General features: G+C 41.8%; 1 protein-coding gene across 1 annotated transcript; it reads left to right on the forward strand.

The window, feature by feature from the left end:
- The first annotated feature begins 21,984 nt into the window (after positions 1 to 21,984).
- Positions 21,985 to 24,659, forward strand: LOC120974675 (uncharacterized). Its single transcript, XM_040401086.2, has 6 exons — positions 21,985 to 22,214; positions 22,560 to 22,962; positions 23,106 to 23,230; positions 23,328 to 23,773; positions 23,849 to 23,936; positions 24,231 to 24,659. Coding segments are annotated over exons 3-6 (591 nt in total). The 5' UTR covers positions 21,985 to 22,214; positions 22,560 to 22,962; positions 23,106 to 23,175; the 3' UTR covers positions 24,233 to 24,659.
- The last annotated feature ends 257 nt before the right edge of the window (positions 24,660 to 24,916 follow it).

A 24,916-nucleotide genomic window follows, 5' to 3' on the forward strand; every position in this document is an offset into this window, starting at 1 on the left:
ATGTCGGGCGAGCCATTCATCGCGGATGCTATGCATAAAGGCCGCTAGGGCTTTGGCATCTGGACAGTCGACAATCTGGTTCTTTTTAGTTAAGAACCTAGTCCAGAATTTCCGGGCTGATTCTCCGGGCTATTGGACTATGTGACTTAAATCATCTGCATCCGGAGGCCGGACGTATGTTCCTTGGAAGTTGTCCAAGAAGGCTTCTTCCAAGTCTTCCCAGTTACCGGTTGAGTTTTCTGGCAGACTGTTCAACCAGTACCGAGCTGGTCCTTTAAGTTTCAATGGGAGATATTTAATGGCGTGGAGATCATCGCCACGAGCCTTATGAATATGGAGGAGGAAATCCTCTATCCAGACTGCAGAGTCTGTTGTCCCATCATATGATTCGATGTTTACGGGTTTAAACCCTTCTTGGAATTCATGGTCTATTACTTCATCCGTGAAGCAAAGGGGGTGCGCGGCGCCTCTATATCGGGCCACATCGTGACGTACTTCCAATGGGTTCCGTCTGCGGAGTTCGTCCCGGGCATGGTTGGGCTTATCACGTCCCGATAGGTGGCCGTCGTCACGTGTCGGGGCACGCCCTCACGATCCTTAGATCGATCTAGCATGTCCTGCATTATTGTCCAGTTTTTGCCGTAGGTCATAGGTATGTCCCTGAGCTGTTTGGTCTCCACCTTTACGGTGAGGTGGAGCGGGCTGGCGTTCGGCTTGAGTTGCCGCCTTGTCTCGACCCCTTGCAGCTTGAAGCTGCTGCTGCTTCTTTTTCAGGCTCCTTGCAGTGGCTATTAGCCGGCGCTTAAAGTGCTCCTGCTCGAGGGGTTCCTCAGGCACGATAAAGTCTTCGTTGCCGAGGCTCACCTCCTCCTCGGAGAGTGGATGATAACTACCGTTCTCCGAGTCTTCATTTACGGCCTGTTCATCAGGGCTGACTTGCCCATCCTCCTGATTGGCAGTTTGTTCGTCATGGTCTTCTACATCTTCGGCACCGTCTGGAGTGTTGTCGTCTCCTGTGCCGGTGTTGTTGTCCTTGCTGCAGCGTGGTTTAGAGCGGCGCCGCTGACGCCGGCGCTTTGGTTGTGTCTTAGGGGGGTCATCCTTCACTGGGTTTTTCTTATCGTCACCACTATTACCTTTTGGCGTATCCACCATGTATAGGTCGTATAAGGAGGTAGCCGTCCATCGTCCGGTGAACGGCGTGGCTTGGGCCTCCTCTTCTCCGGCATCGTCGTCCATACCGTCGATGTCTTCGGAGTCATAATTGAGTGTGTCGGTTAGGTCATCGACAGTGGTTATGAAGTGGGTGGTGGGTGGGAAACGAAATTCTCCATCATCAGCCTCCAGTTCGAACCGGAGATAATTCGGCTATGAGTCCCCCGCCAAGGACAGATTCTTTAATGAGTTTAGCACATCGCCGAAAGGCGAGTGTCGGAAGATGTCTGTGGCGCTAAATTCTAAGATTGATAACCGATCCAGCTCGGCGTCCGTGGACGTACATGGTTCGGAACTTATAACCAGGAACGAGTCCAGAGTTCCGGTGACACAGATATCACGCGAGGCTAAGTCTGTGTGTGGCTCCAACGCTGCGGAATCTGCGGCCTCCGTGGCGGGGTTGAGCTTCCTGTCCTCGGATGGCGCGATTTGCTCCGGATCTAAGGCCAGAGTAGTTACAGGAGCTATCTCCTGGATGTGGTCCGATGACAGATTTAAATCATGTTCATCAAGGTGACAGGGAGCGGCTGTCGCAGTCTCGAATCCGTCGAAGATCAAGTTCCACGGACGTCCGCAACTTAATTCAAGCTCCCGAATCTGACCTAATGGCCAGGGGCGTAGCTTTCGATCTGCTCCAGATACCCAAGCGAGTTGGCCCGCAGTGCGAAGCTGCCGAATACGAAGATCTGTACGGGGAGGAAGATTTCTCCTTGGACAGCATCGTTGTAAATGATCGAAGGGCCCATCAAATCTCTTGACGACAGCACGGTGGAACTCTCAATGAAAGCACCAATGTCGGTGTCAAAACCGGCGGATCTCGGGTAGGGGGTCCCGAACTGTGCGTCTAGGATCGATGGTAACAGGAGACGGGGGACACGATGTTTACCTAGGTTCGGGCCCTCTCTATGGAGGTAATACCCTACTTCCTGCATGAGTATTACAAGAGTTGATCTACCACGGGATCGTAATGGCTAAACCCTAGAAGTCTAGCATGTATGAATATGGTAATGAGTATTCGGTCCTATAGACCTAACCCTCCGGTTTATATAGACACCGGAGGGATCTAAGGTTACGTCAAATCGGTTACAGAGAAGAGAATCTTCATATTTGATCGCCAACCTTGCCTTCCACGCCAAGGAGAGTCCCATCCGGACACGGGTAGAGTCTTCGGTCTTCGTATCTTCACAGCCCTTCAGTCCGGCCCATGGCTAACAGGCCGGACGCCCGAGGACCCCTTAGTCCAGGACTCCCTCACTCTCCCCCACTTCACCCTTGCCGTTTTATTCGCCCTCTTCTCCGTTTGCCTCTTTTCGCTTGCCTTTTGTGTGCTTGTGTGTTGGATTGTTTGTCACGATGGCTCAAGACAATACTAAATTGTGTGATTTTTCCAATACCAACAACAATGATTTTCTTAGCACTCCGATTGCTCCTATTACCGATGCTGATGTGAAATTAATGCTGCTTTGCTGAATCTTGTCATGAAAGATCAATTCTCTGGCCTTCCTAGTGAAGATGCCGCTACACATCTAAACAACTTTGTTGATTTGTGCGATATGCAAAAGAAGAGAGATGTGGATAATGACATTGTTAAATTGAAGCTATTTCCGTTTTCGCTTAGAGATCGTGCTAAAACTTGGTTTCATCTTTCCCTAAAAAACAGTATTGATTCATGGAATAAGTGCAAAGATGCTTTTATCTCTAAGTATTTTCCTCCCGCTAAGATCATCTCTCTTAGAAACGATATTATGAATTTTAAGCAACTTGATCATGAACATGTTGCACAAGCTTGGGAGAGAATGAAATTAATGATACGCAATTGCCCTACACATGGTTTGAATTTATGGAAGATTATACAAAAAAATTATGCCAGATTGAATTTTGCTTCTAGAAATCTTTTAGATTCGGCAGCGGGGGGCACTTTTATGGAAATCACTTTAGGAGAAGCTACTAAACTCCTAGATAATATTATGGTTAATTATTCTCAATGGCACACCGAAAGATCCACTAGTAAAAAGGTTCATGCGATTGAAGAGAATAATGTTTTGAGTGGAAAGATGGATGAACTTATGAAATTGTTTGCTAGTAGGAGTGTTTCTTCTGATCCTAATGATATGCCTTTGTCCACTTTGATTGAGAATAATAATGATTCTATGGATGTGAATTTTGTTGGTAGGAACAATATTGGTAACAACGCGTATAGAGGAAACTTTAATTCTAGGCCGTTCCCTAGTAATTCCTCTAATAATTATGGTAATTCCTACAAAAACTCTTACGGAAATTTTAATAAGTTGCCCTCTGATTCTGAGACTAGTGTTAAAGAGTTTATGAATTCACAAAAGAATTTCAATGCTTTGCTTGAAGAAAAATTGCTTAAGATTGATGAATTGGCTAGGAACATGGATAGAATTTCTCTTGATGTTGATTCTTTGAAACTTAGATCTATTCCACCTAAGCATGATATCAATGAGTCTCTCAAAGCCATGAGAATTTCCATTGATGAATGCAAAGAAAGAACCGCTAGGATGCGTGCTAAGAAAGATTGCTTCATAAAAGCGTGTTCTTCTAGTTTTCATGATAATAAGGATGAAGATCTAAAAGTGATTGATGTGTCTCCTATTAACTATTTATTTTGCAATATGAATCTTGATAATGGGACTGGAGATGAGTCAACTTTAGTTAGAAGGCGTCCCAATAATTCGGAGTTTTTAGATCTTGATGCAAAAATTGGTAAAAGTGGGATTGAGGAGGTCAAAACTTTACATAGCAATGAACCCACTATTTTGGATTTCAAGGAATTTAATTATGATAATTTCTCTTTGATAATTGCATTTCCTTGTTGCAATCCATGTTAAATTCTCCTCATGCTTATGATCAAAATAAAGCTTTTACCAAACATATCGTTGATGCTTTAATGCAATCCTATGAAGAAAAACTTGAGTTAGAAGTTTCTATCCCTAGAAAACTTTATGATGAGTGGTAACCTACTACTAAAATTAAAATTAAAGACCATGAGTGCTATGCTTTATGTGATTTGGGTGCTAGTCTTTCCACGATTCCAAAAACTTTGTGTGATGTGTTAGGTTTCCATGAATTTGATGATTGTTCTTTAAACTTGCACCTTGCGGATTCCACCATTAAGCAACCTATGGGAAGGATTAATGATGTTATTATTGTTTCAAATAGGAATTATGTGCCCGTAGATTTTATTGTTCTTGATATAGATTGCAATCCTACATGTCCTATTATTCTTGGTAGACCTTTCCTTAGAACGATTGGTGCAATTATTGATATGAAGGAAGGGAATATTAGATTCCAATTTCCATTAAGGAAAGGCATGGAACCCTTTCCTAGAAATAAAATTAAGTTACCTTATGAATCTAGTATGAGAGCCACTTATGGATTGCATACCAAAGATGACAATGCTTAGATCTATCCTTGCCTTTATACCTAGCTAGGGGCGTTAAACGATAGCGCTTGTTGGGAGGCAACCCAATTTTATTTTGTTTCTTGCTTTTTGGTTCTGTTTAGTAATAAATAATTCATCATGCTACTGCTATGATTGTGTTTTTTGTGTTTTAATTAGTGTTTGTGCCAAGTAAAGCCTTTAGGATCTTCTTGGATGATAGTTGTTTGATCTTGCTGTAAAAAATAGAAACTTTGCGCTCACGAAAATAATTTTCATAAATCACAGCAAAGCGATTTTGCCCTGATTCTTTTTGAAGTAGATTCATATACATATTACCCAGGTCTTCCTAATTTGGTTGAATTTTTGGCGCTCTAGAAGTTTATGTGTGATACAGATTGCTAAAGACTGTTCTGTTTTTGACAGATTCTGTTTTTCGTGTGTTGTTTGCTTATTTTGATAAATCTATGGCTAGTATCAGGGGGTATGAACCATAAAGAAGTTGGAATATAGTAGGTTTAACACCAATATAAATAAATAATGAGTTCATTACAGTACCTTGAAGTGGTGGTTTGTTTTATTTCGCTAACGGAGCTCATGAGATTTTCTAATGAGTTTTGTGTTGTGAAGTTTTCAAGTTTCTGGGTAAAGATTTGATGGATTATGGAACAAGGAGTGGCAAGAGCCTAAGCTTGGGGATTCCCAAGGCACCCCAAGGTAAAATTCAAGGGCAACCAAAAGCCTAAGCTTGGGGATGCCCCGGAAGGCATCCCCTCTTTCGTCTTCGTCCATCGGTAACTTTACTTGATGCTATATTTTTATTCACCACATGATATGTGTTTTGCTTGGAGCATCTTGTATTATTTGAGTCTTTGATTTTTAGTTTACCACAATCATCCTTGCTATACACACCTTTTGGGAGAGACACACATGAATCTGAATTTATTAGAATACTCTATGTGCTTCACTTATATCTTTTGAGCTAGATAATTTTGCTCTAGTGCTTCACTTATATCTCTTTAGAGCACGGTGGTGGTTTTATTTTATAGAAATTATTGATCTCTCATTCTTCACTTATATTATTTTGAGAGTCTTTTGGAACAGCATGGTGATTTGCTTTGGTTAAAATTTTAGTCCTAAAATTATGAGCATCCAAGATAGGTATAATAAAAACTATCATATAAAGTGCATTGAATACTATGAGAAGTTTGATACTTGATGATTGTTTTGAGATATGAGGTTGGTGATATTAGAGTCATGCTAATTGAGTAGTTATTAATTTAAAGAAACACTTGTGTTGAAGTTTGTGATTCCCGTAGCATGCACGTATGGTGAACCGTTATGTGATGAAGTTGGAGCATGATTTATTTATTGATTGTCTTCCTTATGTGTGGAGGTCGGGATCGCTCGATGGTTAACTCCTACCAACCCTTCCCCTAGGAGCATGCGTGTAGTACTTTGTTTTGATGACTTGTAGATTTTTGCAATAAGTATGTGAGTTCTTTATGACTAATGTTGAGTCCATGGATTATACGCACTCTCACCCTTCCACCATTGCTAGCCTCTCTAATACCGCGCGCTTTCGCCGGTATCATACACCCACCATATACCTTCCTCAAAACAGCCACCATACCTACCTATTATGGCATTTACATAGCCATTCCGAGATATATTGCCATGCAACTTTCCACCATTCCGTTTATTATGACACGCTGCATCATTGTCATATTATTTTGCATGATCATGTAGTTGACATCGTATTTGTGGCAAAGCCACCATTCATAATTCTTTCATACATGTCACTCTTGATTCATTGCATACCCAGGTACACCGCCGGAGGCATAGACATAGAGTCATATGTTGTTCTAAGTATCGAGTTGTAATTCTTGAGTTGTAAGTAAATAAAAGTGTGATGATCATCATTATTAGAGCATTGTCCCAAGTGAGGAAAGGATGATGGAGACTATGATTCCCCCACAAGTCGGGATGAGACTCCGGACGAAAAATAATAATAAAAAAAGAGGCCATATGAAAAAAAGAAAATGCCCAAACAAAAAAATGAGAGAAAAAGAGAGAAGGGACAATGTTACTATCCTTTTACCACACTTGTGCTTCAAAGTAGCACGATCTTCATGATAGAGAGTCTCTTATTTTGTCACTTTCATATACTAGTGGGAATTTTTCATTATAGAACTTGGCTTGAATATTCCAATGATGGGCTTCCTCAAAGTGCCCTAGGTCTTCGTGAGCAAGCAAGTTGGATGCACACCCACTTAGTTTCTTTTGTTGAGCTTTCATACACTTATAGCTCTAGTTCATCCGTTGCAAGGCGATCCCTACTCACTCACATTGATATCTATTGATGGGCATCTCCATAGCCCGTTGATACGCCTAGTTGATGAGAGACTATCTTCTCCTTTTGTCTTCTCCACAACCACCGTTCTATTCCACATATAGTGCTATGTCCATGGCACACTCTCGTATATTGCGTGAAGATTGAAAAAGTTTGAGAATACTAAAGTATGAAACAATTGCTTGGCTGAAACCGGGGTTGTGCATGATTTAAATATTTTGTGTGATGAAGATAGAGCATAGCCAGACTATATGATTTTGTAGGGATAACTTTTTTAGCCATGTTATTTTGAGAAGACATGATTGCTTTGTTAGTATGCTTGAAGTATTATTATTTTTATGTCAATATTAAACTTTTATCTTGAATCTTTCGGATCTGAATATTCATGCCACAATAAAGAAAATTACATTGAGAAATATGCTAGGTAGCATTCCACATCAAAAATTCTGTTTTTATCATTTACCTACTCCAGGACGAGCAGGAATTAAGCTTGGGGATGCTTGATACGTCTCCAACGTATCTATAATTTTTGATTGTTTCATGCTATTATATTATCTGTTTTGGATGTTTAATGGGCTTTATTATACACTTTTATATTATTTTTGGGACTAACCTACTAACCGGAGGCCCAGCCCAAATTGCTGTTTTTTGCCTATTTTAGTGTTTCACAGAAAAGGAATATCAAACGGAGTCCAAACGAAATGAAACCTTCAGGAGAGTTATTTTTGGAACAAACGCAATCCAGGAGACTTGGAGTGGACGTCAAGCAAGCAACGAGGCGGCCACGGGGCAGGGAGGCGCGCCTAGGGGGTAGGCACGCCCCCACCCCCGTGGGCCCCTCGTGGCTTCCCTGACTGACTTCTTTCGCCTATATATACTCATATACCCCGTAGACATCCGAGAGCACCACGAAACCCTATTTCCACCGCCGCAACCTTCTGTACCCGTGAGATCCCATCTTGGGGCTTTTTCCGGCGCTCCGCCGGAGGGGCTTTGATCACGGGGGGCTTCTACATCAACACCATAGCCTCTCCGATGATGTGTGAGTAGTTTACCTCAGACCTTCGGTTCCATAGTTATTAGCTAGATGGCTTCTCTCTTTGGATCTCAATACAAAGTTCTCCTCGATCTTCTTGCAGATCGATTCGATGTAATTCTTTTTGCGGTGTGTTTGTCGAGATCCGATGAATTGTGGGTTTATGATCAAGATTATCTATGAACAATATTTGATTCTCCTCTGAATTCTTTTATGTATGATTTGTTATCTTTGCAAGTCTCTTCGAATTATCAGTTTGGTTTGGCCTACTAGATTGATCTTTCTTGCAACGGGAGAAGTGCTTAGCTTTGGGTTCAATCTTGCGGTGTTCGATCCCAGTGACAGCAGGGGACCCGATACATATTGTATTGTTGCCATCGAGGATAAAAAGATGGGGTTTATATCATATTGCTTGAGTTTATCCCTCTACATCATGTCATCTTGCCTAATGGGTTACTCTGTTCTTATGAACTTAATACCCTAGATGCATGCTGGATAGCGGTCGATGTGTGGAGTAATAGTAGTAGATGCATAATCGTTTCGGTCTACTTGTCGCGGACGTGATGCCTATATACATGATCATGCCTAGATATTCTCATGACTTTGCACTTTTCTATCAATTGCTCGACAGTAATTTGTTCACCCACCGTAATACTTATGCTATCTTGAGAGAAGCCACTAGTGAAACCTATGGCCCCTGGGTCTATCTTCCATCATATAAGTTTCCGATCTATTTTATTTTGCAATCTTTATTTTCCAATCTATATCATAAAAATACCAAAAATATTTATCGTATTATCTCTATCAGATCTCACTTTTGCAAGTGGTCGTGAAGGGATTGACAACCCCTTTATCGCGTTGGTTGCAAGGTTCTTATTTTTTTGTGTAGGTACGTGGCGATTTGTGTGCAGTCTCCTACTGGATTGATACCTTGGTTCTCAAAAACTGAGGGAAATACTTACGCTACTTTGCTGCATCACCCTTTCCTCTTGAAGGGAAAACCAATGCATGCTCAAGAGGTAGCACCATGTCGTCGAGGAGGTTGTCGATATCGGGGAAGAAGTCGTCGTCGGGGAAGTAGTCGTCGGAGTCCGGGGCGTCCGTGACGAAGAATTCAGTAGTCGTGCGGAGCACTCCCCAAAAACCTTATCACCCTTCTCCCGTACACGACTCAAAGAGGTGCGGTTTCGGAGGCCTACTGTCCTGACTCGCGGTGCACGCCGCAAGCCGGGATGAGGAAGACAGCAGCAACTCAGAGATTGGAACCGGTGGCGAGAGGAAGAAGAAGTTCTCGTGCGTCTCTTTGAGAGGAGCGACCTCCCTTTTATAGGCGCAAGAGAAGGAGGCGAGAGGCTGCACCGAGAGCTGAAGGGAACAAGGGAGACGAAACTAACAGGCAGCAGCCGAAGGGTGCAGCGTTCGTATTCAATATCCACTACAGCAAAAACTTTCCAGCTCCCGAGTGACCTTTCGTATTCCCGTAGTGCGTGGCAAAAATTTAGACATCGGCTCGGCTCATTCCCGCGTCGCGGGGCGGCGCATTGTGATGAGGCGAGGCGTGGCGAGGCGGGCGGCGGAGGAGGAGCGCACGTGGATGTCCCTCTTGTTTTCATGCTCATACAAGTGGGGAAAGAACCTCCCTTATAAGGAGGTCAAACTCCCACTAAACTAGCAATGTGGGACTAAACTTTAGTAGTATCCCTAGCCTTGCACAAATGGGCTAAGTGGGCCTCTAGGATTTATTTAGAAAATTTTGAAATAGTTATTGGGCTGTCCCAAAATAGACTAAATTCCAGCACCATGCAAGAGATGGGAATGAAATTCCAACATCTGGGCGTCGTGGCTCGGCCGGAAAGATTGAGAAACTTGGTTTTTTAATTCCTGTAAATCCAAAACACGCCTGAAAATCATGAAACTTGGCATGGTGTCATGACATGGCACCAACATGATGTGGTAATTTTTCTGTCCGATTTGCGAAGGCGCACACATTGACAATCAACAAAGTCATTTTGGAACATGTGTTGTCACGTTACAAATCGGAAACACAAGTATTATTGAAACCGTGGGCGTTCTACTTACCAGTTACGTGCCGCCACGCGTCCCCTTTTTTATTGGCTAGGAGGTGTCGTGCGGGGTAGCTATTTGAGTACGGGAGGCGTGCGATCAGACCCCTGCACGTGCTCATCGGGAGGAGAGCCCTTTGACCGCTACCTGCCGCGCACCTCCCTCCCAACGTCTCCATTAATGGCACCCGAGCCCCTGTTCTATGGCATGACTATATGTCTCACTGGACTGAGATTTAAGAGAGAAAAATGAAAAATCTGAAAAGAAAGTTTTGCACGGATCTGATGTAAGATCCGACAGACCTATATAGCATCGACTGCGACTTATAGCGAGCATGATGAGTATAAGGACAATGACAGTGGATAATAATTGTCTTACATATTTAGGAGCATAATTAAAAAAAGCCACATGCGGCAACACCCGAATACACAAGGGCAAAAGAAGAAGGAAGACAACAATCTGGCTCGCTGATCTCTACTTTCTTGATGCGTTGCTGCAGGCCGCGGGAACTAGCCTTCGCGGCAAGCGGCGATGAGCTCTTTCTTGTCCTCAAGATGCTGCTTGAGAGCATCCACGGATTCCTCCACCAGCCTTCTGCGCTCGATGCACAACATGGCATTCTCGTCCATAAGTTTCTCGACGATGATGCCGATCCTCTTCAACAAGGCAGTGGTCTCCTCCTGCTGCTCTGCACTTCCAACGATCTTCGCCCTCAGCCGGTCGCGCTCAGCCCGGAGCTTCACATTGCTCTCATTTAGTTGCCGGATGACGCCGGTAGCCTGTTCAAAAGAGGCTTTCATGTCGTCCTGCAACCTCGCCCATCCAGAGATCTGATCCATCTGGCTATGGACCATCGCATGGATGCGCCTGTAAGAGTCCTCGCCTGCCCGCAAGACATTTTCCCAGGCTGTCGCGGCGCGGGAGGACATCTCTGCTGCATTCACGGAGTGGCGGGACATCTCTTCTGCTTCCGCAGCGCGGCCGAACCAGTCTGCCGCATCAACGGTGCGGCAGGACCTGCGTGCTGCTTCAGCGGCGCGGCGGGACCTCTGTGCTACTTCGGCTGCGGGGTGGGACATGCCGGTTGCGTCCGCAGTGAGGCGGGGCATCTCTCGTGCTTTCGCTTCCAGGCTCGCATCTCCCTGGTGGCAATCTCTCGACCCATAACTCACGCTGGCCATGGCAGACGCAAAGGGAACGATGATGAATGATACATCTCCAGCGTATCTATAATTTATGAAGTATTCATGCTATTATATTATCCATCTTGGATGTTTAATGGGCTTTACTATGCACTTTTATATTATTTTTGGGACTAACCTATTAACCCAGAGCCCAGTACCAGTTTCTGTTTTTCCCTTGTTTCAGTGTTTTGAAGAAAAGGAATATCAAACGGAGTCGAAACGGAATGAAACCTTCTGGAGAAGTTATTTTTGGAAAGAAAGCAACACGATAGACTTGGAGTGCACGTCAGGAAAGAAACGACGGAGGCACGAGGCAGGGGGGCGCGCCCACCCCCCTGGGCGCGCCCTCCACCATCGTGGGTCCCTCGTGGCTCCCCTGACGTATTTCTTCCGCCTATATATATCCATATACCCTAAAACTATCGGGGAACAGAATGGATCTGGAGTCCCGCCGCCGCAAGCCTCTGTAGCCACCAAAAACCAATCGGGACCCTGTTCCGGCACCCTGCTGGAGGGGGGATCCCACACCGGTGGCCATCTTCATCATCCCGGCGTTCTCCATGACGAGGAGGGAGTAGTTCACCCTCGGGGCTGAGGGTATGTACCAGTAGCTATGTGTTTGATCTCTCTCTCTCTCGTGTTCTTGATTTGGCACGATCTTGATGTATCGCGCGCTTTGCTATTATAGTTGGATCTTATGATGTTTCTCCCCCTCTACTCTCTTGTAATGGATTGAGTTTTCCCTTTGAAGTTATCTTATCGGATTGAGTCTTTAAGGATTTGAGAACACTTGATGTATGTCTTACATGTGCTTATCTGTGGTGACAATGGGATATTCACGTGATCTACTTGATGTATGTTTTGGTGATCAACTTGCGGGTTCAGTGACCTTGTGAACTTATGCATAGGGGTTGGCACACGTTTTCATCTTGACTCTCCGATAGAAACTTTGGGGCACTCTTTGAAGTACTTTGTGTTGGTTTGAATAGATGAATCTGAGATTGTGTGATGCATATTGTATAATCATACCCACGGATACTTGAGGTGACATTGGAGTATCCAGGTGACATTAGGGTTTTGGTTGATTTGTGTCTTAAGGTGTTATTTTAGTACGAACTCTATGATAGATCGAACGGAAAGAATAGCTTCGTGTTATTTTACTACGGACTCTTGAATAGATCGATCAGAAAGGATAACTTTTAGGTGGTTTCGTACCCTACAATAATCTCTTCGTTTGTTCTCCGCTATTAGTGACTTTGGAGTGACTCTTTGTTGCATGTTGAGGGATAGTTATATGATCCAGTTATGTTATTATTGTTGAGAGAACTTGCACTAGTGAAAGTATGAACCCTAGGCCTTGTTTCCTAGCATTGCAATACTGTTTGTGCTCACTTTTATCATTAGTTACCTTGCTGTTTTTATATTTTCAGATTACAAAAACCTATATCTACCATCCATATTGCACTTGTATCACCATCTCTTCGCCGAACTAGTGCACCTATACAATTTACCATTGTATTGGGTGTGTTGGGGACACAAGAGACTCTTTGTTATTTGGTTGCAGGGTTGCTTGAGAGAGACCATCTTCAACCTACGCCTCCCACGGATTGATAAACCTTAGGTCATCCACTTGAGGGAAATTTGCTACTGTCCTACAAACCTCTGCACTTGGAGGCCTAACAACGTCTACAAGAAGAAGGTTGCGTAGTAGACATCAAGCTCTTTTCTCGCGCCGTTGCCGGGGAGGTGAGTGCTTGAAGGTATATCTTTAGATCTTGCAATCGAATCTTTTTGTTTCTTGTTTTAGCACTAGTTTAGTTTATAAAAGAAAACTACAAAAAAATGGAATTGAGTTTACCACATACGCTTCATCTTTTTAATATCTTCCGTGAGTATGATGGAAAATAAAATTGTGCCAAAGTGTTAGAAGAAGAATGCATTAAAATGTTTGGCACTAAATCTTTGAATGATGAGCATGACTGCAATGTTGTTAGTATGAATTCCTTGAATATCCATAGTACTAATGACAATTGCACTAGTCATGATGAAAATATCTCTTATAAGCATGTCGATTTTTGTGGAGTGTATTGGGTTTGCAAGTACATACCAAATAGGGAAGATAGATATTGCAAGAGGCACAAGCATTTAGAAACTAAATTGTTGCAATAAAGTCTTGATGTTTGTGCTGAAAAATTCAATATTTTCTGCGATCCTTGTGTACTTTGCAATGAACATGGTCATTTAAATCTCCAATGCAAATTGTTTCATGACCGAATCGTGTCCAAAAATTGTGATAATTTGATTACACTTGAGCATCATAAAGAGCTTAGTCTTCTTTTGGGGTATGAGGAAATGAAACGTATAACTGAGGGTATTCCAAAGTTTAATCTTGATAGATTTCTTGATTTTGATCTAGAGAAGATTTATATGTATTGTGCGGTGAATTGCATTGAAAATCCTTATATTGCCAATTACATAAAGAAAAGAAAGCAAATAGAAGATGAAGAGAACACTAATGAAAGGGAAGAGACTTCCCAATATCCTCCTATTATTTCTTAGGATGAATCAGGTAACGAGGAGGAGCCTTCTATTCAACCAATTTCATTAATAGGGAGCTCCAAAAAGAGGATTGAACCCACACATGATGTGGCGAAGAAGAAGAAAAGAAAAAGGAAGAGAGGTAAAATACATCTCTCCCAAATAATGTTGCTCCTATTATTGTTGTGCCTCATGAAAATGAATCAAAAATAATTGTGGAAGATGATGCACTTGATGATGTTCTCATTATGCCTATTGCTTGTTGTGATGATTATGATTGGGAAGATAATGATACTTCTTATGATTTTGAAAATCTTTTTGGCACTTGCTTGGAAGAATATGATAATTGCTATACTATTGGTGCTATCCATACTATTAATGATGAGAGTGATTATGCTTATGATATGAAAAGGCCCAAGCTTGGGGATGCTATGTTTGATGAAGATGATGTTTTTGAGAATATATTTGCTGCAATTAATGTTTGTCCCAAGCTTGGGGATGCTACGTTTAATGAAGATGATATTTTTAGTCTCCCAAGTTTTGATATGCAAAATTATAATGATGATAGCATGCCTCCTACTTATGATGATTATATTGATGAAAGTTGGTTTGGAAGAGTGTCAACTTTAGGAAGTAATGATCCCACTATTTTGGAGGATGTTGAATCTTATAATATTTATGAAAGTGGATTTGGAGAGGTCATGACTTTATTTAGTGATGCATCCACTATTTCGGAAGAGGTTTCAATTGATTATGATGAGAACAAAGTTGCTACTTATGATGATTATTGTGATGAAACTTATGCTATAAAAAGTAGTGATGATTATATTTATGAAACTTGTCATGATTATGATTACCCTTTTTCTGAATATTACTCTTTTAATGTGGAAACAATTTATAGTATTCAGGTCTCTTATGATACTCCCACTATTCCGAATGAGAAGAAATTTGCTTATGTGGAGAGTAATAAAATTTCTATGCTTGTAGATCATGAAAAGAATGCTTTAGGTGCTGGTTATATTTTTGAATTCATTCATGATGCTACTGAAAATTATTATGAGGGAGGATTATATGCTTGTAGGAATTGCAATAATATCAAGTTTCCTCTCTATGTGCTTAAAATCTTAAAGTTATGCTTGTTTTACCTTCCTATGCAAGTTGATTCTTGTTCCCATAAGTTGTTTGCTCACAAAATCCTATGCATAGGAAGTGGGTTAGACTTAAATGTGCTAGTCATATTCTTCATGATGCTCTCTTTATGTTTCAATTCCTATCTTTTATGCGAGCATCATTGAAATCATCATGCCTAGCTAGGGGCGTTAAACGATAGCGCTTGTTGGGAGGCAACCCAATTTTATTTTAGTTTATTGCTTTTTGGTTCTGTTTAGTAATAAATAATCTTTCTAGCTTCTGTTTATATCTGGTCTTGTGTTTTAATTAGTGTTTGTGCCAAGTAAGACCTATAGGATCTTCTTGGATGATAGTTATTTGATCCTGCTGAAAATTCCAGAAACTTTCTGTTCACGAAAACAATTGTTTAAAATCACCAGAACGTGATAAAATACTGATTCCAATTGCAGCATATCAATAATCAAATTATCTAGGTCTTCCTATTTTGGTAGAAGTCTTTAGGTTCCAGAAGTTTGTGTTAGTTATAGATTACTACAGACTGTTCTGTTTTTGACAGATTCTGTTTTTCGTGTGCTGTTTGCTTATTTTTATGAATCTATGGCTAGTAAAATAGTTTATAAACCATGGAGAAGTTGGAATACAGTAGGTTTAACACCAATACAAATAAAGAATGAGTTCATTAAAGTACCTTGAAGTGGTGTTTTCTTTTCTTTCGCTAACGGAGCTCACGAGTTTTCTGTTGAGTTTTGTGTTGTGAAGTTTTCAAGTTTTGGGTAAAGATTCGATGGACTATGGAATAAGGATTGGCAAGAGCCTAAGCTTGGGGATGCCCAAGGCACCCCAAGGTAATATTCAAGGATAACCAAGAGCCTAAGCTTGGGGATGCCCCGGAAGGCATCCCCTCTTTCATCTTCGTTCATCGACAACTTTACTTGGAGCTATATTTTTATTCACCACATGATATGTGTTTTGCTTGGAGCGTCAATTTATTTTCTTTAGCTTTGCTTGCTGTATGAATAAAATACCAAGATCTGAAATTCTTAAATGAGAGAGAGTTTTCACATAGCTACACAATTATTTAACCACTCATTGATCTTCACTTATATCTTTTTGGAGTAGTTTGTCATTTACTCGTGTGCTTCACTTATATCTTATGAGTACATGGTTGAATAATTTGAATGTCATAAATCTAAAATTATATATGTTTCATATGCCTTTCCCATGGGGAGTAATGCCTTCACATATAAGAAGTAGAGGTGGTAAATTTATTGAAGGTTAGCAAACATTGTATTGGTCACTTGAACAATTCATGAAAGAATATTGAAGGAAGAGAGATTTCACATATAATACTATCTTGGACATCTTCTATGATTGTGAGCCCCATTAATTATTTTCAAACCTGAGCAAATTAGTTGAAGTTGGACAAGGAAGACAACATAATGAGTTATGCTTGGGTATATTTGTATAAGTTATATTGTTTTGGATCCTCTAACATGTGGTGCTTGCTATTTAGAATCCTTTGCTAGCCGAAATATATGTACTAAGCGGGAATACTGCTTGTGCATCCAAATTCCTTGAACCAAGTTTCTTCCATGAGTGTCCACCATATCTACCTATATGCGATATTTACCTGTCGTTCCAAGTAAATTTGCATGTGCCAAACTCTAAACCTTCAAATAATAATCTGTTTTGTATGCCCGAATCGCTCATGTAGTGACTAGGGGTTAGCAGTATCTTCCATGCTAGGTGGGTTATTCTCACGATGAGTGGACTCCGCTCATCATTCACGAGAAAATGGCTGGTGACTGGGATGCCCAGTCCCATGATCAAAAGGTCGAAATCAAATAAAAAATAATTGTAAACAAAACTCCCCCAGGTTTGATGTTAGTTGGAGGCACCCGCTGTTTCAAGCAAGCCATGGATTGATGATTGTTGGTGGAGGGGGAGGAAAATCTTTACCTTTCTGTTTGGGAACCGCCTATAATGTATGTAGTGTGGAACATATTGGAAGCTCTTCGTCGTTATGTTGACAATGAAAGCATACCTCTCAAAATTATTTTCATCTCTGTTTTTGCTTCGAGCTCTGGCACCTCTGCAAATCCCTGCTTCCCTCTGTGAAGGGCCTATCTTTTACTTTTATGCAAGAGTCAGTAGTATTCCTTCCCAAACCAGTAGCTATGTGTTTGATCTCTCTCTCTCTCTCTCTCTCTCTCGTGTTCTTGATTTGGCACGATCTTGATGTATCGCGCGCTTTGCTATTATAGTTGGATCTTGTGATGTTTCTCCCCCTCTACTCTCTTGTGATGGATTGAGTTTTCCCTTTGAAGTTATCTTATCGGATTGAGTCTTTAAGGATTTGAGAACACTTGATGTATGTCTTACATGTGCTTATCTGTGGTGACAATGGGATATTCACGTGATCTACTTGATGTATGTTTTGGTGATCAACTTGCGGGTTCAGTGACCTTGTGAACTTATGCATAGGGGTTGGCACACGTTTTCATCTTGACTCTCCGGTAGAAACTTTGGGGCACTCTTTGAAGTACTTTGTGTTGGTTTGAATAGATGAATCTGAGATTGTGTGATGCATATCGTATAATCATACCCACGGATACTTGAGGTGACATTGGAGTATCTAGGTGACATTAGGGTTTTGGTTGATTTGTGTCTTAAGGTGTTATTTTAGTACGAACTCTATGATAGATCGAACGGCAAGAATAGCTTCGTGTTATTTTACTACGGACTCTTGAATAGATCGATCAAAAAGGATAACTTTTAGGTGGTTTCGTACCCTACAATAATCTCTTCGTTTGTTCTCCGCTATTAGTGACTTTGGAGTGACTCTTTGTTGCATGTTGAGGGATAGTTATATGATCCAGTTATGTTATTATTGTTGAGAGAACTTGCACTAGTGAAAGTATGAACCCTAGGCCTTGTTTCCTAGCATTGCAATACTGTTTGTGCTCACTTTTATCATTAGTTACCTTGCTGTTTTTATATTTTCAGATTACAAAAACCTATATCTACCATCCATATTGCACTTGTATCACCATCTCTTCGTCGAACTAGTGCACCTATACAATTTACCATTGTATTGGGTGTGTTGGGGACACAAGAGACTCTTTGTTATTTGGTTGCAGGGTTGCTTGAGAGAGACCATCTTCAACCTATGCCTCCCACGGATTGATAAACCTTAGGTCATCCACTTGAGGGAAATTTGCTACTGTCCTACAAACCTCTGCACTTGGAGGCCCAACAACGTCTACAAGAAGAAGGTTGCGTAGTAGAAATCAATGAATGACTTGTTTATTTTTGTGGATGAGGAGTTGAGGAGGCATGTGCAGTCATCTTGGAGTAGTAGTATTTATAACCGAGTAGTAATACGCTCCTAAGTGGGAAACCGTTTAGGTTTTGATCGGTGTGAACAGGTTTGCAATTTGGAATGTGATGGGACGCATGCTCAAAATTTACTGACGGTTATAAGTGCGGCACTATTCCCCGAAGGCGTAACGTGGACACGTACGCCTTCTCGGCCGCGTACGTGGCGTTTGCACCAGAGGGTGCACCGCAATAGGCAATGTCAGCACACGTATTGTTCCAACAACCGTGCGCGCTCGTTATTACCATCGCACACGCTTCTTTTAATTAGAATGTGTGTGCCCGTCTAGCGCACACACATTGATCTATCTAACTGTTTCAGTTTGTTGTGGCTAATCGCAAACAGTTCATCCGTGTGAAGTGTATGCCATCAATCGCAGACACTTTGATCTGGCTGACCCGTTTCTGTTCTGTTGCCTAATCGCAAACAGTTAATCCTTCTAAAGCGTATGCCCTCAATCGCACACACCTTTATCTAGCTGCCCGTTTCTATTGTTCCTCCTCATCACAAACAGTTCATCCGAGTGAACCGTATGCTGTATATCGCACACACCTTCATCTGGCTGCCCGTTTCTTTTGTTCCGCCTCATCACAAACAGTTCATTGAACTGAACCGTATGCCCTGCATTGCACACGAAACTAAAATCTAAACCGTGTTTGATGGCTCCGCCATCGCAAACGTTTTGCACCTTTTTTGACGGTTCTTTTACACCACCGTTTGTGATTATTGCATCACACACAGTTTCGTCGAAGGGTCTCTGATCGCAGTGTCGCGTTAGCAGCATCCTGTAGTAGTGAGCTCCTCGATGAGAGGATCATTGGTGATGACGATGGCTTCGATTTCCCCCTCCCGGAGGGAAGTTTCCCCTGCAGAATAGCTCCGCTGGAGCCCTAGATTGCTTCTGCCCAGGTTCCGCCTCGAGACAGCGGCGCTTCATCCCGAAAGCTCCCTTCTGATTTTTTCAACATCAAAACCTTTCATATAGCAGAAGATGGCCAGGGGGCCCACAAGACCTGGGGGAGTGCCCTGGGGGGTAGGGCGCGCCCCACAGGCTTGTGGCCACCTGGTGGGTCCCCTTCTATAACTTCTTCGCTCAATATTTTTTTATATATTCCAAAATAATTCTCCGTGAAGTTTCAGGACAATTGGAGTTATGGAGAATAGGTCTCTCAGATCTGCTCCTTTCCGGTCCAGAATTCCAGCTGCCAGCATTCTCCCTCTTCATGTAAATCTTGTAAAATAAGAGAGAAAAGGCATAAGTATTGTACTATAATGTGAAATAACAGCCCAATATGCAATAAATATCAACATAAAAGTATATGATGCAAAATGGATGTATCAAGGCTTCTTGAGAGAAGCTCCGGTTGTAAGAAGCTTATAGCAAAACTTGTCCCAAATCGGACAAGAATTTTACAACAGCATGTTGGTGCCATGTCATGACACCATGCCAAGTTTCTTGATTTTCAGGTTAGTTTTAGGTTTACAGGAATTTTAAAACCAAGTTTCTCAATGTTTTCGGCCGAGCCACGATGCCAGATGTTTGAGAATTCATTCCCATTTCTTGCATGAGACTTAAACATTCACCAAAGGACACATATATGATTTTTCAACCCATTTTGGTGCACTAGAACATGTGCATGTAGTTCAAATTTGAATTATGGACATTAAATGCCTAGAAACTCAATTTATGTATTAAAAGGCCAAATGAACCTTGAATAATTCCAAATTTTAACACGACACTCCTATAGTTGCGTGTTCACTGCAGGTAAATGTTCTAACAATTCAAACATCGTCCTTTCCTGCCATAACCCATTTTGTCGATGAGGATGGATTTCTTTAGATCCAGACTTTTGTGGCAAGAAGATGTTAATAAGAAAAAATTACCATTTGTTGAAGTGGTCTAAGGTTTGCGGGCCTATAGGCATGGGTGGGTTAAGAATCCAGATTTTGTCTCTGATGAACAAAACTCTTTTATGTAAATGGTGGTGGACACTGTTTGATACTAAGGGGTTGTGGCAAAGTATCATTTTAAATGAATATAAAAAAAGGGACATGCCTCCCTAGTATTAAACCAAGACAAGGTGATTCCACTTCTTGGCTGGAATATTAAAACACAAGGAACACCTTTTCTCCCTTTGTAGATCCACTATTGCTAATGGAATAGTGTGAGATTATGGGAAGATTGGTGGAATTGAGATAAACCTTTGAAAACCAATTTTCCTAGATTATACAGGATATGCTTTGACAAGAATAAATCTGTTAACGAAATCCTTTTGCAAAGGGCTTGATCAAGTTTAGTTTAGGAGAACTTTGTATGGTGATTCCTTGGAGCTTTGGAATCATATTAAGGAGGTGTGTATTCGAGTGACCATGTTTGATCAGAAAGATTCCACTAGATGGACTCTAACTAAAAAAGGGATTTATTCCGTCAAATCATATTTTAGGTTTTTGATTGAAAATGGAATGAAATATCCACAAAAATTCTTGTGGAAAACTAGAAAAGCCTCTAGAGTGAAGGTGTGCCTTCGGTTAGTTCTTAGAAACAGTATACTAAGTTGCTAACCAAAGATAATCTTCTGAAGAGAGGGTGGGTTGGTGACAGTGAATGTCCTTATTTGTGGTAAAGAGGAAACCATTAACCCTTTTTCACAACGTTCTATGCCTAAGCTACTTTGAAACATAATGAAATGTGCTTTTAATCTACATGATAATCTAGATAGCACACATGACCTGTTTAACACCTCATTGCTGAAAATTAATAAAAATGAGAAAAACCGGGTGGTGGTTGGCATTTTTGCTATTTGGACTATTTGGAAAGAAATAGTAGCATTTTGTACAACAAAAAGGTGAATGTGCCTAGTACTCCTGTGAATATGATTATTAAATGGCTTCATGGTTGAAACACTTTGCAAAAAACCCAGAAAAGCAAAAAAAAATGAAGTTTTCAAGGCGTCACATGGCTAGAGATCAGGGAGCAATAAGATTACGGCGGGGTGATCTTCATGAAGATGCTTCCCCTACCTCCTCTGCCTTATTGGCTTTGAAGATGTTCTGTTGCTATCTTCTTTGTTTTTGGACATTTGATATTAAGAGTTTGTTGTTAGACATTTATGAAAGGTTCTAACCCTGTATCCTGGAGACCCAGCATTTGGACTCCCAAGATATTGGGATTGAAGTTTATTAGCTTTTACCCTGCAAAAAAAAGTTTATTAGCTTTTGTGGGTTATCAACTAGCTTTGTCCGATATAGCCCATGTGGTCTTTGGGGCTAACGGATGCAGGCGTGTAGCCCATTTTGCTCTGGTAGATCATGCATAATTTCATCCCCTTTTTTTCTCTTTTGTTTTAGTAGTTGTATGAGACATTGTGGTTTCTTTTAGTCGAAATTGGAGAGGGAGCTCTTTTATCAAAAAAAAAGTTTGAGGTACAAGCTCAGGAGAGTGCAAGAGCCAAATTTGATGACCAGCGTTAGTAGAGCTTGGTTTGGAAAAAAAAAATCTCTGGGCCCAAATGACAGTCAATGATAAATAAAAGAGATAAAAAAATTGCTTGTCGGGCTGTTACGCGCAGCCACACACACAAGACAGACCCACTCAGATCCCCTGTTTTGCCTAAAAAAAAACTCAGATCCCCTGTTTCTCGCTCCCCTGTTTCACCCTCGAATAAGGAAATGCTCATTCAGGTTCCCACCTGACCACCTCACGGGCCAAAACCCTCTCCCCCTTCCTCGCCGTCTGCCTCTCCGGGGACGACGGCACGACGCGGTACGGGCTGCGTCGCCAGGATCTGCTACCTCGTCGAGTCCGCTTCTCCCCCGCCATACGAGTCTTTACCTCCGGCGACGTCGTACGCGGCCTGCTGCGCGAGCGATTCGGCCACCTTGGGGGTTAGGTTTTCCCCACATCCGTCAAGGTACGAACCACGAAATGGCGACCTTTTTTCTTGGGGGTCTGTATGCGATTGAGGGTTAGGATCTCTATTTGTCATCGCCCGTGCGGCCATGCTTTAGCGTGCCTGCGGTGGCGACCAGGGTACATACCCATGCCATGCCTGCGCTGGGTTCGTTGTAGATTGGGGGCTCCGATGTTTCATGCCGACGTTTTATTGATTGCATATCTTCATGATAATGCACCATAGGCCTGCAATTTGTTTGTTATAGATGAGAAAGGGGGAAGAAGAAGAGATAGGAGAGATGCTGTTTATGCCAGATTTGACTTAAGTTGTGCTGTTTTTTGTTGCATGTACTGACTACTGAAGCTATGGCTCGAGACTTTGATACATACATGAAGGGGTACCAGAGGTGCAAGCGCCCTTGGGAGTGTTCAGTTAAAGATCTAGGCGTCAAGCATATCGATTTCGATAAAAAAAGCATGAGGTTTTTTGAGGGCAAATACACCATGGGACCAATCATATCTGACTGTCTCATTGAGAAGTTCCTAAACAGATCACAGTTTGAGTCCTATTCTCTTTTGAGGAACTTTAGGCATTCAAATGTTGTGTCTGTCCAAAACTTCTATGATGTGTCAGGCTATCCCAGGTTTGTATTATCTTGGGTGGACGGAAGCTTAACAGCATGGATGAAAAAGGATGGCGCAGGCATAATGTTTAAATCAAATATGAAGGGAAGCATTCCAACAGGAGCACTATGACAGACCCTCCTGTGAGCCCTCAATCCTCATACTAGTTTTTTCGCTTGTTTCATCTGAACTTGTCGTTTTTGGTTGATGTTGGTGTTGGGCTGGGAGGGGGCAGGTTTTGCTGGTCTGATCTAACTTCTATCTTGATTGTATATTTTGTATGCAGTGACCTCTGTAGCGGACTTGAGCATTTACTGGCTGAGCAATTGTACCCTGCTGAGATTGATTTAAAAGACATGTACGTGCGCCAAGTGGGCCACAAGGGAATTGTCCAAATCCTCATTAATAAAGGTACTCGACCAACTTTTTATTTTGTCAAACGACCAACTTATTTAAGGAAGAACTGCAGCCCATTCCCTTTTGCTAACATTTAAATGTATGGATGCAGTTGAGAGATTGTCAGGTCTTGATGCAACAAAAAGGAAGGCAAAGTTATGGGCTGGTCTGAGAAAAGCTCTTCATGAGATATATAAGGAGGCTCCACGCGCTGTTAACCCTGTTGCATTGAGGTTCATCAACTATGTTGGAGTTACAGACAGCACCCGACTACAGAGGTTCCCTGACAAATGGGACTACAACATGAAGGCAAGGTACTTACTATCAGTTATGTCAGGAGATATTGCTGTGGTAAGACCTAAACTGCATGTCCAAGGTGTGCCTATAATAAATTGGCCAAAAACTCCCAATGGCAACCGTCTTCGGGCACCATTTCAAGAGGCGTTTGATCATCAGGCCGCACGTGGAACAATCTATGACGTAGAAGATCCCTATGACTACATAAGATTGTGCAAGGATGTTATCAAACATTGGAACGTCATGCCAGCTTCTGTTAAGGTACGCATGGAAGTGTGTAATGTGAGGTGTGGTTTTCATTTCCTTTTTATCTGACAATTGATAGCTGAAACACAGGGCGAGTGTTCCACCTGGGAGAAGTTCATTGACAAGATCGAGAAATGGGATCAGATGATTTGGTGCACTCTGTACGAGGCTACTGCATGTAAGAGCTATTTTTCTACGACACGTGCATGCCTTAAAATGACATGTTCCTTACACATTGCAAACTTTATTAGCATCATTATATGCTAATGCTTATTGTTTTCGTGTATGCAACTCCGTAGCCTTGAAACTGGATTCAGAACAGGGAATTGCTTATACAAACTAAAACAACCTAGAGTAGATTTTGATTGCAGCTGCGAAATTTAGGAGCCACTGATTGATCATGATCTTAGTTAGCGATCGTAGTAAACTATGACAAGTTTATATGCAAATGAAATGTACCTTGCACTTTCAGGAATCCTGAGGATGTATGGCAACAACGAGACAAACTAGCTTGACTTCGCTTCTGGAAACTGAAGACGTGATGAATGCTAGACACTGGCAGAAAAACCTGGTGATTTGTATTCTCATGTAACTTGTATGTTGAGGCTTGCTAGTTTGTTTTAGTGTCCCCTTCTTGGAGTTGTTCAATACTTGTGGTCAAGAGGCTGAAGATGTGGCATGTAATCATCACTTGTTCTAATACTTCTTGGAGTTGAATGTTTTGGTAACAGATTGTCAGGTCGGCTGACTGTTGAAGGATCACATAACTGCATGTTCTGTTTCCTGTTGATGTTTGTGTGAGTGCCAAATGAGAAGGCAACACTCTGACCATTGAGTTTTGACTGGGCATCATATTACACACGGTAATATAATATGCCCAAAAGGCATGGTTTGGCAGTGTCTATGCATGTTTTTTAGAATGTTGTGAGGCGTTTCAGAGATATATGTGGTGTCGATATAACGATGGATCTTACTGGAGTAGTGTCTGTTTTTTATCCTTCCACCCTTACTGGAGTATATGATCTATGCAAGAATGAAAACAGTGTGGCGACATCTCGAAGCAAAACCTATTCTGCATGCAATCTTGTCTCACACTGCAACAACCGAACAATCTGGCATGGTCAGATATAAGTTGCTCACATCACAATCTAGCCCCAA

This window comes from Aegilops tauschii, chromosome 2, assembly GCF_002575655.3.
Source record: "Aegilops tauschii subsp. strangulata cultivar AL8/78 chromosome 2, Aet v6.0, whole genome shotgun sequence".
Lineage (NCBI taxonomy): Eukaryota > Viridiplantae > Streptophyta > Magnoliopsida > Poales > Poaceae > Aegilops > Aegilops tauschii.